General features: G+C 38.4%; 1 protein-coding gene and 1 non-coding gene across 2 annotated transcripts; one reads left to right on the top strand and one right to left on the bottom strand.

Annotated features, from left to right (window-relative positions):
• Window positions 1-3848: 3848 nt before the first annotated feature.
• Window positions 3849-12638, top strand: LOC108116143 (verprolin). Its single transcript, XM_041817726.1, is given in 9 exon segments — window positions 3849-4182; window positions 7112-7200; window positions 7671-7894; window positions 7973-8410; window positions 8412-8421; window positions 8491-8978; window positions 10394-10918; window positions 10920-11132; window positions 11263-12638. Coding segments are annotated over 9 exon segments (2784 nt in total). The 5' UTR covers window positions 3849-4102; the 3' UTR covers window positions 11980-12638.
• Window positions 12639-13667: 1029 nt separating this feature from the next.
• On the bottom strand, window positions 13668-13740 carry Trnam-cau. Its single transcript has one exon. It is a non-coding gene; the product is annotated as a tRNA-Met (tRNA).
• Window positions 13741-17100: the final 3360 nt, after the last annotated feature.

Genomic DNA, 17100 nt, shown 5'->3' on the forward strand with positions numbered 1-17100 from the left:
CAGTTTTTTTGTCTGGCCCTTTGTGGCTGTCTCGTAAGGAGGTTGGGTCTTCGGGTGGCATTCTGTGCGTGTGTAGCATACATCCTGGCGCTGGTACATTGTGTAACCGACAACGACAGCCCACAATCCGTCCAGACAGCGTCGCCGCAAAAGACATAAAGAACGGAATGCCATTGAACATCTAGATATTAAAACGGGAATCAGTATTCTGAACGGCAACCCGCCGAGCCCAAGATTTTCAAGGTGCCACAAAACGAGTTTCCCCAAACTCAAAGGCACTTGAAAAGTTTATTTACACAATGCAAAGAGTTCAATCAGTCTTGACGACTTTAAAGTACTGAAAAGTGTTACTAAGGTTTCCAAAATAATACAATTATTCCTGTTTGTTCATCAAAGATGTTGAAAATATTTAGTTTTAAATTTTCTGAATACCCTAACAATTTTAAAAACACTCATTTTATAGTCTGAAAGAAGAAAAATTATCCAAATGTTTGACCTTTTTATTTTTTATAAAATGAAAAGATTTAAAAAACAAAACATCCAAGATTGCTTTAGTTTTAGTTTTGTTTTTTTATGGTCCAAAGAATGTTTTTTAAGTTTTCTTTAAGTATAAAAGTTTTCAGGAAGAATGTCTCTCGAATGCTCAAAGCTTATCAAATATAGGAAAATGTAGTCAGTATAAGCTGAAGGTAATATCATATAGTTAATCAATAATCACCCATTCTGAATATTTTTTTTTATTTTTTCTGAGGAAAAAAAGTTATTTAGATGGATGTTAGGGTTAAGGTTGTCTTTAATGCTGATTTAAAATGACAAATTCACGTCGGAGTGTTCTTTAAAGAATATTTTAAGTAAGAAGTTTCTGTGGCACCCTCCTTATACATATAACTATACATCAATAAATATTACTTTATACTTTTTGTAAACCTAGAAAGAAACCGTCTCTGATAAAGATAGCTAAACAGATTGGGCTAGTTACATCGAAAAAAGATGGACAAATGTAATATTTTTAGAGAGCCATGAATTATTATTCATGTTTCATGTGTAATAATTATGTTTATTACTTTATTGCCATCCTGCTGAAGTATTTTTTCCCAGACCATGTTTTTCTAATATGCAATTTTTCAATGCGCTTACATACTCTGCTCTTGTCTAAATAAACACGCTCTCAGCTATTTGTAAACAAAGCGATCGAAGCAAAAACCAAACAGAACCAAAATATAAATTCAAAACCAAAAAAAAAAAAAATATAAAAGAAAACACACACACTGGCAAACAAAAACCAAATCAAATAAGCAAGAAAATAATTTTCAATTTTCATTATTATGCTTTTGTCTTTGCCCCTGTTTTTCCTACTTTTATCCTCACCCCCTCTTGTTTTTCTGTTTTGTTTTGGTTTTGTGGATTTTTTTTGTTTTACTTTATGTGTATTTTGTTTTTTGTTTGTTGGTTTTTCTTTCACATGCGGGAAAACTAATGCACGACTATGCTCCGAGAACGAAGACGTCATGCACACTATAAGCTAAACAGCAGGTAATCCTAACTGAATAATTTCTTTTACTAGCCTTAAGCACTAGCTTTAAGCTTACGTCCCAAAAACTCAGATGATGGTGTATTCCTTATAAAAAGCGATCGGAAGTATAAGAGAAAAAGCTTTGGCAAGAAGCTTTGAAGGAGGGGAAATGTGATTTCTCTTATATTTAAGATTATGAAAAAGCTTTTATGATCCGAGAAACTTTACCAACATATGGCATTTAGTACTGTATTTTATAGTAAATTATATTAAAAATAAAAGCTGTATTGTTTGTTTATAAGTTTTTAGTTTGCAAAAATTATGAATATATAAATATGAACCCATCTATATACAAATATGATTTCCAGCTATATAAACTCATTTAAAGCATACCAATAATTAACCCATAATCTCTTTGATCTAATAAATGGCTAGCATTAATGTCCATTTGCATCTCGGCGAGCCATAAATTCCAGTCGCATTCCAAAATGCTCAGGTACTTACTTAAATTACGCAAACTATTGCTTGGGCAAACAAGTTGGTGAGTTTTAAAGACCAAGATTAAACTGTCCCCGTCAGATTTATGTCAAAATAAACAATAGATACAGCGGCGGTAAATGACAGCGGCGATTAGCTTTGAAACAAATTGGCACGAGTTGGGAAAAACTGCGGGCTTCTTAAATAATATTTATATTTATGCCTCTGCCGCGCTTAGTTAACCTTTGCTAATTTTCTAATTGGCTGATAAATAAGCGGATTCACACACACATTTCTCATATCCGAAAAAAGCACAAAATATTATTTATTGAAAGTGGGGGCCATCGTGTGAACTTTACATAATGAATAAACGCCGGAGAGCAACTAAGAGTGGGACTTATTTTTAAAAATGCTGCGCGTAGAAGATCACATATGTCCAAGATTTAATGGGATCCGCCGGGGTGATGTGTCGGTGCCAGATATAGTTTTATTTAGGCTTTCAATGTCGCGATACATATCAATAGATGAGAGAGAAGGCAGGGCCAGCCGTGCAATTTATTCCATTCGGATCTCAATAAAAGAGCTGTTAATTTAATTGAAAATGCGGTTATTGTTAATTTACTCTATCATCTGCTGCTTACCAAAGAAATAAATTAATTTCTTCTACACCAGGGTTACATCATCCACAATGCCAGTCGGCAAAACCCAAACCCAATGCAGCACGGAATGCGATTAAAGGCTTGATTAATTTCCATTTATTTCCTCTGTTATTAATACCGACCGGTCGGGTCCCCACAAAAAAACTCTCCAAACGGAAATTTCATTCAACAAATAAATTTGCGAGTAAATATAGTCAATGTGCTTGGGAACAAAAAAACTTAAAAACAATATTGGCATAATTAGATGGATAATTGATTATGCAAGCAATACGTATTATATTATTTTTTAGCCTGCCCTAAGGAGAGTGCAAAAAATCTCAAATATTTGTGTAATTGTTATGGTTTTTTTGTCAATTAATTAAAATTTTAATAATTTATCAAGGGGATTTATGGAGAAATTGAAAAACCTACCAAGGGGATTGCCCTTAATACACTTTCTATATTGATTTGTCAAAAATTATTAATGTATTTTAATGTTATCATTCCAAATAATTATAAAAATAGAATAATTCCTTATTTAATAGTTGTTTTTTTTTCTTATCACTATAAGGTTTTAACTTTATTAATCTTTTATTTCTGAAATATTATAATATAATCCCTATAAAGTACATTTCCTCGGTTACGTTCCTAAAACCAAAAAAAATATGTAAAATTTATAAAATTACATTTTGTATACAAATTTTAAATCTCCGTGCTAGAAATTTAATTAAGCAATGCAAATAAAGTGATAAATAATTAAAATTTCGAAACACATTGGCGTCTTTCTGTAAACAATCAAATCAATTAAATTGATTAATCTAATTATAGTACTCAGTTTGCCATTGTTTCCCAAGATTTAGGCTGAGAAGAGCATCTAGAGTTCGTTGTCCTTTAAATTTGTAGCAGACCCCTCAGCTTTCTGCGCTCTTTAGTCATATGGTTTACTGGGGCTTTTGTTAATCTTATAAACGAATTCTCGACACAGCATGCGTACATTTCATTGAGAACGATGATTTGTTGTTCCTTCGATTTACTCGCCCGAATTTGCTTTATGAAACTTTTTTGCTGCGCCCGCTTTTCATTTTCATTTTCGTTTTCGTTTTTAATTTTCCTTTTAATTTGTATAAAAATTGATGCAGACAAAGCTTGTTGCTCTTGGCGGCAGCGTTCAATGCCAGTCGTTGGCGTTTGTTGTTCTAGTCGCTTTGTTTTTTGGCCAAAACTGATCTCGCCTAACTGTCAGTTTTCGGTTTATAGTCGACTCGTGCGGTTTTGCTGCGGTGAAATTGTCTTCTGTCCGCCCATTTCTCACATTGTCACGCGGCTGGTTGTTAACGAAAACTATAATTAATTATTTCAAATTAATGTGAAGTCGCTGAGCAAAGTTCGGTAGTGAAATTGTCGTCGATGATTGCATAAATCAAAGAAAACCCAGTGCAAAGTGTGATCGGAAAGTTACGAGCTTTTTCAATAAATGAAAGGCGCCAAGGCAACTCGAACTCAATATGAAAGGAGCAAGAGTAAGAGCAACAAACGCTCGGAAAAGTCGGCCAAGTAAGCGAAAAGGGCAACAGTCATTCTTTCTCTTTTTCATTCCATTTTCCTCGCAAATGCACTTTAATTCCGAGCACGGACATCTGGCCCTCGAATATTATTTAAAGTCATTAACATTTCTTCTAATATCCGTACTCTTTAGTGGTCGTAAAATAAACAATATTCGCTTATGGCCAGACAAGAACTAAAAATAATTCCAGTTTGTTTATCATCGATTCGTGTACATTGTCCAACTTGATTTTACACTACAAAGTTGTATACAGAGCGCGCTAAAAATGTTTACTTATGCAGATCTATCTAAAGTCTGTATTTTCCTTAGTGCCTCTGTATGTGGACTTCAATAAAACTGCCATAGTTAGCTTTCCTATCGATCATCAGTTTATCGATTTTATGGTTTAGTATATTCAGAGCCAAACGTGATGCTACAGAGCGTTTTTTTGTGTACAATGAAAGTTCAAGAGATATATTATATTTTAGAAACTAGGGCTGGGCTGCTTAGCGGAACCAGCAGAACCAGCAGAACCAGAAGATTTGAACCAGATTGTTTGATTTTTCATTAAAAATAAATGTTTTCGGTAATTGTTAGATGGTTAATTTCTCATTTTATAATGCTAAAAGGTCTTTTGTAGTTGATTATAAACATTTATCTTTTGGTCAACGTATTTAAACAGGCAAAATAAACTTTATTTTTATTAGAATCAGATTATGGTTTAATAACGTTAATAATAATAATTATTATTACTGTTATTATTATAAAGAAATTACTTATAGCAATTATAAAAATCGGCTAATTTTTACTTTGTATTAAGCAATAGATTAACGATAATATAAATATAATATTTAATTATAAAATAATATTTAAAGAAATCAATTGTAAGACGTAATTTTTTAGCAATCAAGACAATTAATTTAAAATTTTCAAAACAAATTAAAATTTTTAAATTAATAAAATTTTGTTTGTAAATTATAGAAAATTCAGAGTGTCACATACACCTTTGAGGTGTGAAATCAGAAGATGCATTTAGCAAAAGTTTAATAGCACTTTTCTTTTCTTTATTATTTTATTTATTTATTTTATTTATTTTTTTTTAAATCTAAATCATTAAGGACTGCGTCCATTTTGTGTAAACAATTTGACTGTCCTCTTAACAAAGCAGTGCTTCTTTTGCTAAATATTATAAATAGAAAACTTTTTATATACATTTTAAAATTTGAGCACTTTCTATGCTGGACTAAACACAGGCAAAGATAAAAAGTATTGCCTGTGAAATGAAATCTTTATTTCAATGTAATATACGTTTATCTTAAGTTTGTTTGGTTAAGTCCTTTTGTTTTGAATTAGGTCGAGATCAGTTTTAATACTATTGATTTGAAATATTTCCAATTATAAAACCTGGGTGATCGTATGTGTAAATTTTAAAACATAAGAAATAACTTATTGTTTAATTATACGTATATTTGGGATAGGAAATAGTTTCCAATGTTTGCCTCTTAAAAATACATATACCACACCATACGTAAATCGCCTCGTAATTTCATTATAACATCGCTTTTTGTAAACATCTGATCAAATAATTTTAAAAAGTCCGTTAAAAATGTTCTTTTTAAATCGTTATTTTTTTATTTATCTAAGGCCAAAAATTTACAAAGGGCTAGGAGCAAGAACAGCTAAGGCCTTCTGATCGCTGCAGTGTTAGAATATAAACTTATGTTTATTTGTATTATTTACATGTCTTTTAAAGAAATATTTATTTCAAATATCATCGTGCATATTTTCTTCAAAAATGTTTGGTTAAGGGCTGATTATTATTATTAACGCCTAAAAGACTGCCACACTTTTGTTGATTGTTCCATATGATTTTCGAGAGAGCATTAAAACCTGTTCAGTGTTCGAAAAAGTATTTAAAAAGAAAACTTTGTTTCAATCAGACAAAATAAATGACACTTGTCCGAGGCGAGTGTGTCGGCCAAATATGTGAAGACCAAAGACTCTTGACGCTTTATAAATACGGGGCGATGTTTTCAGATCTACGCATTCCACAATTCAGTTGGGAGACAGCCTCCCAGACGAGATACGTATGTGCGTTAAGATATATGTATAGAATTCATAAATATTTGTTTATGTGAGCATATGCGATGGCTCTAAGACTTGGGGTCTCTCAAGCGATCGGCAGTTTGTCAAAAATTCTCAACGCAGACAGGAGTGTCAAATCGCTTAGTATAAAAAACGTAAGTTATGGAAAATCTGCAAAGCATCCCATTTTTATGGATCATTTGGGATTTGAATAGATCTTTTAAAATACTTAATTTGATTTGCGGAGAAGAGGAAGTGCGATGAAAAGTCGATGGGAAACTTAGGAATACTCTTTTTTGTAGACCCCCCATTCATGTTTATTTTCCTATTCCCCATTCTGATAAAATTTTTCCTTACGTTTTTTTTACGTATGCCAACAGCCGTTGATTGGATATAATAATTTATTTATGTTTCGTAGTTGTAATTTATAGCTTTTCCGAACTTATATTCCTCTTCCTTGGTGTTTTTTCTTCAGCACCACCTCCAAGCGCACCAAATCGGTGATATATTTATATTTATTTTTTCTACAACGCTGCTTTTTATTATTATTTATTTATACGTGGCGAGTGTTGAAAGGCCCCAGCCATATAGTCGAGGAGAACGTCTAACAATTGGTACCAATGCTGGACCTATCCGGTTCAGTTGACTTACAGCATTCGTTGAAGAACGACCCGCATTTTTTGGGGATTTAGATATATATTTTCCACAAGACAAAGTTGGGAAAGAGTTTGGAATGTTGATTGGCTGCCGTTCGCCATGGCAACCGCTTACCAATCGAAGGCAAATCACTAGTTTTAGTTCCCTTATACTAACTCTTCCTAAACATAACAACTAAATTGATTTGGACAATTTCAGATTGGACAGAAAGTCATCGCGGGGCATGATATACGAAAATGAGGAGCTCAGGCTGCGCACCATTAACATTAATGCAGAAGTGGAACGAGGTATGGCCAAATATGATAAGAGCTGATCAAAAGCTGGCCAGTATTGCGCCATTAATTTAGATATACCACAGCAAACAGGAAATCAAATAATCGTTAAATAAATGGCCCAGAAAACAAACTGAAAACAGCCAATTAAAAAGACATTAGACGGTGGTGGCCAAGGAAACCAAAATAATCCTACAGAATATAGCTAAAGAAATATCTCTACACGCACCTACTCGTACATAAATATCTGCCCACCTCTTCAGATATATCTGTCGGAATATTCATTAAAAATGTTTTCATTGCCAAAACACAAGATAAGCGAATGTAAACAATGCGATTTGAGGTGTCTAAAGGTCTGACAGCTCTGCGTGATGTCCACGTGCTGTTCTTTAGACTCATCCAAATACTCTTTAAAGTTTTCCATTCTTGGACTTGTCCTAGGCTCCTTGGCGAGTAAGGCCAATAATATGCTTTCTCATTTCCAGGGCAATCGGACATTAAGCGCCTGCGGCGAGAGAATGAGCAACTGCGTCGGGAAATCTGGACTTTGCGGGACGAGTGCGATAGGCTCAACAAACGCTTCAAGGCGAAGCTCAGCGAACACGAGTTTGGGGGATGCAGGGGCAGCGGAGGCAGTGGTGGTACCTGTCACGCTTATCGATGCAGTGGCGGAGGGCGTGGCAGCGGAGGTTGTGATGCAAACAGTGATGAGTAACCTAATGGCGAAACCTAAAAGGTTATCAAATAATAAAAATAAGAATTATTTAAAATGTTCTCCTATTCACAGGACTCTGACTCATGTGATACGTGTCGCGGGGCAGACGATGGCCAATGCAGCGACGAGTGTTGCCAGGAGGGTGGATCCTGTGCGCCGCTGAAGCCTCCGCTGCCACCGGAGGTGCCCAGCCATCCGTCTCCATCTAACAACGAAGAGAACGGCTCTGGCACCCAGAACAAGGAGCCGCAGCCCATGCACTTCGATCATCTGTCGGTGGTCTCCGAGGAGACTCTCAGTAATCCAGAGCTTATGCTCGCCCAGCAGCAGGAGCACCTAACCATCTGCCCGCCAGATTCCCATGGATCACAAAGCACGCTGCCGAGCTTGATGGGACCACTTACCCCGCTGACGCCCATTGAACTGGTGGCTAACCAGCTGAATGATCTCCAGGCGATGGTGCCACCGCTGTCTTATTTTGAGAACATCCTGGCTCAACATATGGGGGCCTCGTAATGCAGGTTAGTTGTCCTTGATCTATAATAACCTTAAAAGTAAGAATGAATATTTACTAAAGTACATTTTTATAGCCCAAACGCCTTCCCCGGAGTTGGGAACCAGTTCTAGCACCACCACCGGCAAGACTATGCGGCACACGAATGGATGGGACTACAACCTACAGTCGCCCTTCACGCAGCGCAAGTACTCCGAGGTGACATCACCGCCCCGCTCTCCACCGCCGCCTGTGAGTACGATGACCACGTTTGTGCCCACGTCCACGCTGCAGACGATGCCCAAGATCGCACTGAATGCGCCACCGCATCTGCCAGAGGGTGGCGACATCGAAACGGTGGCCATTACCACGAATGCCACGCAACATGCGCTCAACAGTCCGAAGCACTTCTTTGCGCCGATCAAGCCGCGTTTGAAGCTCAACACCAAGTTGGCCAATCAGGGACAGGACCTGGAACAGGATGACCTGCCGCCAGGATCTCCGCCGCCTCCCATACGAGATCCACCAGACATTTTCGTCAATAACGCCCTGGCCTCGCCCTATCAGCGGCGAGTCTCCCCACAAGTAAGTCCACGACACCGACGGTCCACTCACTCGCATTGCCACGCCCACAGCCACCAGCGTAGCCGGCAACGCTTACAGCCCACGCACTGCTCCCTACATCGGGCGGTAGTGGATGTGGCAGCTGCTGTTGGCTTGGGGGAAGTGGGTCCGCATCCGGGCTCCAGCGTCCTCGATATATACACCGCTGCATTGGCAGCAGCCGCTGCTGCCAGGTGTTCTCCGCTTCCGACGGCCAGATCGGTAGATCCCATCTACGCCACAGCACAAAAGCCTGGCCAGAATACATGCATCTCGGCCACGGCTTTCACTCAGCCGGTGATGACCATCACCACACAGTCCACCAAAACCACCTCTTCGTCACTGAAATTGGCCAGCAAAAAGAAGGCCGTCGGCGAAGCGAAAAGGGTGGTCAAGTCCGCGGAGAACGTCAGTCAGGTGAGGGATCCTCTGGCCAGCAGACGATCATCCTCGTGTCATAGTCACATAGATCTTCAGACTAGCTCATCTCAAATTGGCTTAGATTCAGTGTTCAATGTTTAGTTTCCATTTGGCTTGTATTAATGTTGTTGTTCTTGTTAAAATCATTTATATTTCTGTAGAATATTCAGAGATACTCCAATCATTAATTTTATTTGTCATTATGAAGTTTCTTAAAAGGATATAGATAAAGAAATATAATTCATTTTGATTGTTTAATATTCTATTTAGTGTTTAGTACTTTCCCAAGTTCCTAATTTGGATGGTGTTACTTTTACAAATTGTAAAAGCAATAACTTTCCCCGTTTGTTTATATCATTGTAAAATCAACGATGATGTCAATAAGAGTAGATTAGAAGAAATTACTTTCTCTTTGAGAGTAATATAATTCCCTTTTTATATGAGAACAAATATGTTAGATAGCTTTGAAAATTGTCAATTATCATTAATCTCATTTCGCAACACTCTCCCTTTAATCCATTACTAAAATTGAAGGAAAATGTTTAACTCGAAATAACTGATATATTGTATTTTCTCAAAAACTCATGTTTAAAAAATGTATTTCTATGTTTTATTCGTTTTAGTTTATGGATAATATATTTAAAACATTCTTTTAGCTAGACTTCCCCTGATGGACTTGTTTTTATATTTATAGGATAGTCTTTAACCCACCTAATCGATTATCTTTTCGAAGTTCAATAACTACTATTGTCCCAATAAAGGTGACAACCGATTAGTAAAGTTTCCCTTTTCATATGTCTTAGACAGTCATTTTAATGTTTTGACAATAAAATGAAAATGTTAAATTCGATTTTTCAAATCATATTCCCTTTTCCGCTTATGAACTTAAACTCTTTTGTTCCCATTGCTTGCTCTTAATTAATATTTGAATATCAACAATAATTTAGTACTTGGAAATAATTGTCTTACCTCATCAGCAGCAGACGGATTCAGTTAACTTGGAGTCGATATTGAACGACATCGAGACCATTTCGGAGGACATACTGGCCATTCAGCTGGAGAAAAGCAAGTCGCGCGACAACCTTAACCACAATAACAATAAGGACGACGATCGGGTGAAGAAACCCTATCGCTCCGAGATGAATCTGTATTTGCAGTATGACGGCACAAATCCGACCATTTCACCAGCCACAACGGAAGGGGCTACACCGGCGGTGACCACGTCCAGTGAGTCGGGAAACAGTGGGAGCGGTAAATTAGTGCGTCGCACCCGATCCCTAGAGAGGGAGCATACAGACAGTCCTGCACCGCACATTCCGGATCCCATGGCACCGTTTCCCGACAAGTGCACCTATCTGGGATTCGAACAGGTGAATCAGGCAGCCGGTGTAGCGGGATTGCCTCCTCAGTCACCGAATGGCCAGAGGCCCCCCATTGCGGCCAAGCCGAATGTTCCACTTAAGCCACCGCCACCGCTGCCACCTGCCCGCAGGCCCACCATGCCCGACAGAGCCACCGCCCCCGCCACCCACCACTTCCACTTCCGGAGTCATTGGCCTGCCGCCCAATAAGAGCCACCTGTACAAGTCACTCGCCTCGGCGGCGGCCAAGAGAGCCATCTTCCGCTCATCGCCATCGCAGTTAACCAGATCCCTGGATGTGGATCTCACGGGGACGGAGGGGGAAGCGGGCACGGAACAGGGAGCTGCTGGAAATGTGAGTTTATAAAACAATAAGTCGATAATTTTGGAAAAAAAATAACACAGTATTAACTAGGCTTGATTAAGCAATAAAAAGATTTTAAAGGTTGATAATCCTATAAACTAATCTCTAAATACACTTTCAGTTGGATGAATTGACGAGACGAAAGGCGCGACGCGTGTCCATCGTCTGCGCATCTGGTCAGGTGACACAGCAAGATGACGTGGCCACGCCTGTGACCACAGTGCCCATGGCTACCGCCAGTTGCGTAGATCTGAGCACCGTGCTCACCCATCCGACCATCAAGGCTTTCAAGATGAGTCACAGCACTCCCAATTCGCCGCATTCCTCGCGTCGTCGCACCAACAGCAACTCGATGGGACCTCCACCGGGACTGCCGGTAAATGGTGGACACCCCGAGCTCGGGGCCACTGCGTCGGCACCGCCCAGCACCACCCACCATCACCACCATCGCAAGGAGGGCAGTGATCCAGTTCCCATGACAGCCACTGTCAGTCGGACCAAGTGTTCCAGGCGGCATTCTGAGGGCACAGTTCACACCGTCCATCGAAATAGCTCCGCCAGCGGAGGAGGAGGTCACCACCATCACAGCCATAGCCATCATCATCCGCATAGCGGAATGGTGATCAGTAGCAACCCGCACCACAGCCACCATTCCCATCAGGACAGCAACCACGAAACGGTCACCTCGCTGTCCGATCGTAACTCCAACAGCTTCGCCTCCTCCCGCGAGTCCTCCACGAGCTTCAGCATGCGCTCCAATCGCCGAAAGATTTCGGTTAGTTCGCACACGGGTGGAAAGATTCCGTGGTGCGGCTGCTGGGGCAATGGCTGCCTCTAGATTGAGGGTTCTTCATTTACCGTCCAGGAACAAAACTCAGTGAATTCACTTGGCTGGCAGTTCTTAATTCTTAAGAGATTCAAAACCCCTTCTTAATTAATTAAAAATAAATATGCATTTAGTTTCATTGATTTAATTTTAAACATTTAGTTTTTCCAAGATTGTTGAATTACAAATTATATTTAAATGGATATTTAAAAGAATGTTAATGATTAGTACACAAAAGAAGCCAAAGGTATTAAGTTTTGAATTTTATAATTATTCTGCACATTAACAGGTTAATTTCATAAGAAATCCATAGTTCGAAGACCAAGAATTCGACTGCAGCTAAGTGAATTACCCTGTATTCCATTATTGAGTGTACATTTCTAGATCTTCGCATAACCAATTTACGTGTTTGTATATGACTTAGTGTAGATTGTTTAAGGAAAGCGACCCAGCATTTTGTTTCTAGAAACAAAGTACAAAAATACCTTTGAAATTTAACCAACTTGAATCGAAATTAACCCCGAACTTTGTTGTAAATATTTTGATAGACGCGATTAAGTTGTAGCATTTAAATGTTGGTCTCGAAAAGGAAGTCATGTGAATTCTACAAAAACAAACCTATGTTATAATTGTTGCTGAATTCGGAGAGAATACAAATCAGAAATATAAAATAGAAAGTGGTTTTTATTTCATTGCATTTAGGGAGAATTTATGGCTGTATTAATGCGGTTTTTTAAACTAAGGCTTTAAAAGTAATCACAAGCATTTATACTAAAATTGCTTCTAGCATGTATTGATTAATTGTGCATAGTGGCCCGTTATTATAATATTGAGATTACAATATGGCAGCATAAGTTGGCTTAAGTCGTCTCTTGTTCTCCATTTTCATTCCGCCATCAGAACTTTTTCAGCAAAATTTCATTTCACGCTTGTTAGCCGCTCTAAAGTTGCACTTGGCCGCACGGATCCCGCTGACTTTAACGCCGACGCGAGGGAGGATAAGGATGAAGTGCCGCGACGGGTGGCGGGCAGGAAACGCCGGTTGCAACTGCAACTGAAATTGCGCAACAAGCGAAAATATACAATATGCAAATTAGCCGCAAATTAAGGTGTAAAAATGCATGACACACAAAACGCCTCTAGGATATATGCAGGAAACAAATTAAATTTTCTCCATGTACCAGTGCAAATTGCGGTTGCAGTGCAAGGCGTGAAGGTGATGGGATCGTGGTAAAAAAAATACAAAATGAAAAAAGACTCAGGTCAGAGTGCTCCACCGCAGTGCGCCAGAAAATGTAACCCAGCCAAGGGCCAGAGCACAGTTTATTGTAGTATTCCCCTTGTTTATCCCACATTTGAAGGACACTGGACTCCACCACTGGCCAGCTGCCAATCAATTGTGCGCCACTTGAATTCATTTTAGAAATAACAGAGCTTATGGCATCTTAGTTTAATTGATTGGTTGCCAACTTTTGCCAGATTGCCGCGAGTTTTATTTTATGGCAATGTGTTTGTTTTGGCCATTTACTGCTGCCAGATGCATCCCAATCTTGTTTTTGATCTCAGAGGGACATGACAAATCAATTTGTAATCATTACGACTTGGTTTATTTGCCAATGGAAAATCATATAGGAGTCAGCTTTTAACTATCTCAGCAAAATTATTAATTTAAATGTAATCATAAAAAAAAAAAAGTTACATGCCCCGGGTGAGGCTCGAACTCACGACCTTAAGATTATGAGACTTACGCGCTGCCAACTGCGCCACCGAGGCTTCGAGTGCACTCGTGGCAATGGAGATAAAATGAAAGAAAGCGGATAAGCTGATCTACATTTGGGAATCTTAATTTGGACAGTGCTAATCATATGCACTTGAACTTTGCTGTTATCATTAAATATATACGTTGTTTATTTTGTTAATGGGCTTAACATCATTAACATCGCAAACGTTTTTGCGACGTTTTCTTAATTTGAAAATTTCTTTAAAATGATTGTTGGAAATATACTCGTATATTATGTTCTTAAGACATTAACTTCATATATTTTGTAATAAGGAAGAAAAACATTGTTTTTTTTAATATCAGGATATGATAATTTCGGTTCATCCAATTAATTTTTTATAGTTTCATAGAAACAAGTATAATTTTAGTCAGAAAAATATATTTGTTATACCTCAAAAATACAGAAATATTTCAAATATTAGGTCAACAGAAAGATAGTGTCCTTTAAATATTTTCCTTACAAAATCGTAGTTTACAATTTCAATCAAATTTTTGACGTCTACTTAAAGAAAAACACAAACAATATTAAATAATTTAAAGGCTGATTTCAACATTTTTGTCATTAACTTAAAAAAAGTGAAAAGGTAACTTATTGAAAATAAGAAAAAAAAGTTATTTAAGCATAAGCTTCTTATGAATGCACTATCAGAACTTAATCGCATGCACACAATATGGTTTATTAGCCTTCTATTATAGACATAATACCTCAATGAAAACGATGAGCTCAAAACAGCAATAAGTAATTATGATCCAATATATCCTGCGGCGTGATTCCCTTATAAAATTTGTAATTGCTTTGACGTTAATGAGGAAACTTTTGTTTCTGCGTATCGTAAAAAAAGGTTTATTCCTGGGACCGAGACCGACTCAGACTGACAGGTATCCCAGCATTGCTCTTTTGATTTATGCGCTCAACATAGCGTATACTTATTTTATGGTTCTTGTTTAGTTTTCGTTTTTTGATGTGCCCTGGCTTGGCGCCTTCAATGAGCTGTGTCTGCACATATTTCTCAATCATTCCGAGTTTTCAGACAATACCACGCTCTTTCATATGTATATATATGAGTTTTTATGACGCTTGTTTGTTGCTTTTGTTGCGGAGGGAATGTCTACTGCTTTTATTACCATAAATTCTGTCGCCTTTTTGCCCAACCCACTCACTCTTGTTTTACGATGGTTTTTCATTGTTTTAGCCGCCGAGCTTTGACGTATTAACAATTTGTCAAGCGAAATTTACCAGCAGCAGGATAAAAATCAATGCATGCTAACTAATTACTTGCTGGCTAAGAATGTTTTTCTGTCTGAGTTGCATTTACTGAACACTGAAAGAAAATAGGCTAAAAAGATTGATTTAAATTTTATGGAGTACCATTTTTCTTGATTAATGTATTAAAGAATTTATTACAGCCTTTTATACCCAAAATAAATATTTCATTTACATTTTTTACTAACTAAGGTTAAGTTAATGAATACGCTTACAAAATGCAATACAATAATTTTAAAACATTTAACACATTTTTGTTTTATTGCAATAAAATCTTGAGTAATTATCTACAAAAATCTCCTATAATAGAGAATTTTTTGAAAGTGCATCTGCTGATTACTCAGCCAGAGCAGATGTGACACGCCCCAACTGATGTCGCCCAAACCAGCTGGCGCTGCTTTGTTTGCCCGCATTAACTGAGTGGACAACCCATCCAGTGGGCATCCACAGATGTCCTGGGCTAGGGAGCTCTATGGGGAGCTGCTAAAAATTGCAACTAGCAACTGATGACGTCCCAGGCGATGCGCCTCCCTTGCCCACATGAGCGGCAGATGGGCAGCACCATCTGCTGGTGCAGCACTTTTTCCGCTTTGAGCCAAACACTCACTTTGATCATTTTTCATTTTCCAAAGCGACACATGAGCTCTCCCAACCCATCTAGCAGGATGATGTCTGCAGCTGGATTCCAGGATTCCTGGACGTGTGTGTGGGAGAGGGGGGCTGACAGCGTCGGACTTGCGTGATATTTTTATTAAGAAATATATCAAATGCACATAATGCACACATTCCCAGCTGCCATATATAACCCGCTAGGGACTTGGGAGCTAGCCAAATGACACTTTATTATTATTTTCATTGTTATGCGGGATTCTATTAAATTAAGCCCTAAATGCCATGATTGAGCTGGCGCTCAGTCACCTCTTCTTTGCCAGTTGAAATTCCAAATATTGGATCTCAAATTGCAAATTTATTCATACGAGTCGCGCGGTTCACGTCAAGCGTTAAGTTAAGTTAAGTGACCTTTCGAATGCCTAACAAGCCAGGTTCCTTCTTGTCCCGCCTGAGCCTTTGTTGTTCACTGAATTTGCATAATCGCGTGAAGCGTATTTGTAAAATAAAAGCCAAGCAAGGTACATCAGAAAATGTCAGGAATTACATACAACGTGGGGACTTCGTGGAAATCCTCGGTCAATGCGCAGAATTCGTGTACTAAGCCATGGACAGGCACTTGGAGAAAACGGGGGGTCTTCTATAAAGCACAAATTATTTAAGTATTAAAAATATTACTTACATCACTTAACTTTAAGAGTATACCCCTTAGTTCGACTTAATGAAAAAATTGTCCACAGTCTGAGTTAAAAGTAAGGTTGCGGTACCTTTAATCTTCCTGATTTTATCAGTAAAAAGTTCATGATTAAAGATAACAATTATTTCAAGTGCATATATACGGCTTTGTGGGCGGTGGAGCAGAAGCAGGAGCAGGTTAAGAGTGCCTCTGAATAATTTGCATTTAACATGCGCGACATGAAAACCAAATAAACAATGCTTTCGCCTCGAACCCTCTAAGCCGAGGGGCAATTTGTCAGCTGCTAACTGGTCGCCAGAAAGTGCGCTGTTTCCTACTGGTGATTTGTTGCACCCGTTTTTCATTTGACTAAATGCTGCAAATGATGCGATTCGGTATGTGGAATGCGCACGTTTCCTGTTCAGTGTCCAGTGTCTAGTCTACACGCTGCGTATGCTTAATCTGGCTGAGCTATAATAACTTTCGCTTGGCTGTTAGTTATGACTTATGACCCGCCCTTTCAGGCAGGCAGGCGACGTATATAAAAACAAAATTAACATAATTTAGTCGCTAGCAGGACAGGCTGTCCGTTCATCCCGAAGCAAATAAATTGTAAAACTTTTGCGGAGAAGAAAATGTATTGATAAGGCCACAGCTGAAAGTCAATAAGGCGAGCGGAAAAACTTTTCCCATCCAACCGATGATCATCACTTCTTGTATATACACTCCTCTTTAATACACACATGTGATTGGACGACGGGGATAGAGAATGAATTTGATTAATATTAATGCTAGTGCTGCAGA

Source organism: Drosophila eugracilis, unplaced genomic scaffold (genome assembly GCF_018153835.1).
Source record: "Drosophila eugracilis isolate 14026-0451.02 unplaced genomic scaffold, ASM1815383v1 contig_1873, whole genome shotgun sequence".
NCBI classification, from domain to species: domain Eukaryota; kingdom Metazoa; phylum Arthropoda; class Insecta; order Diptera; family Drosophilidae; genus Drosophila; species Drosophila eugracilis.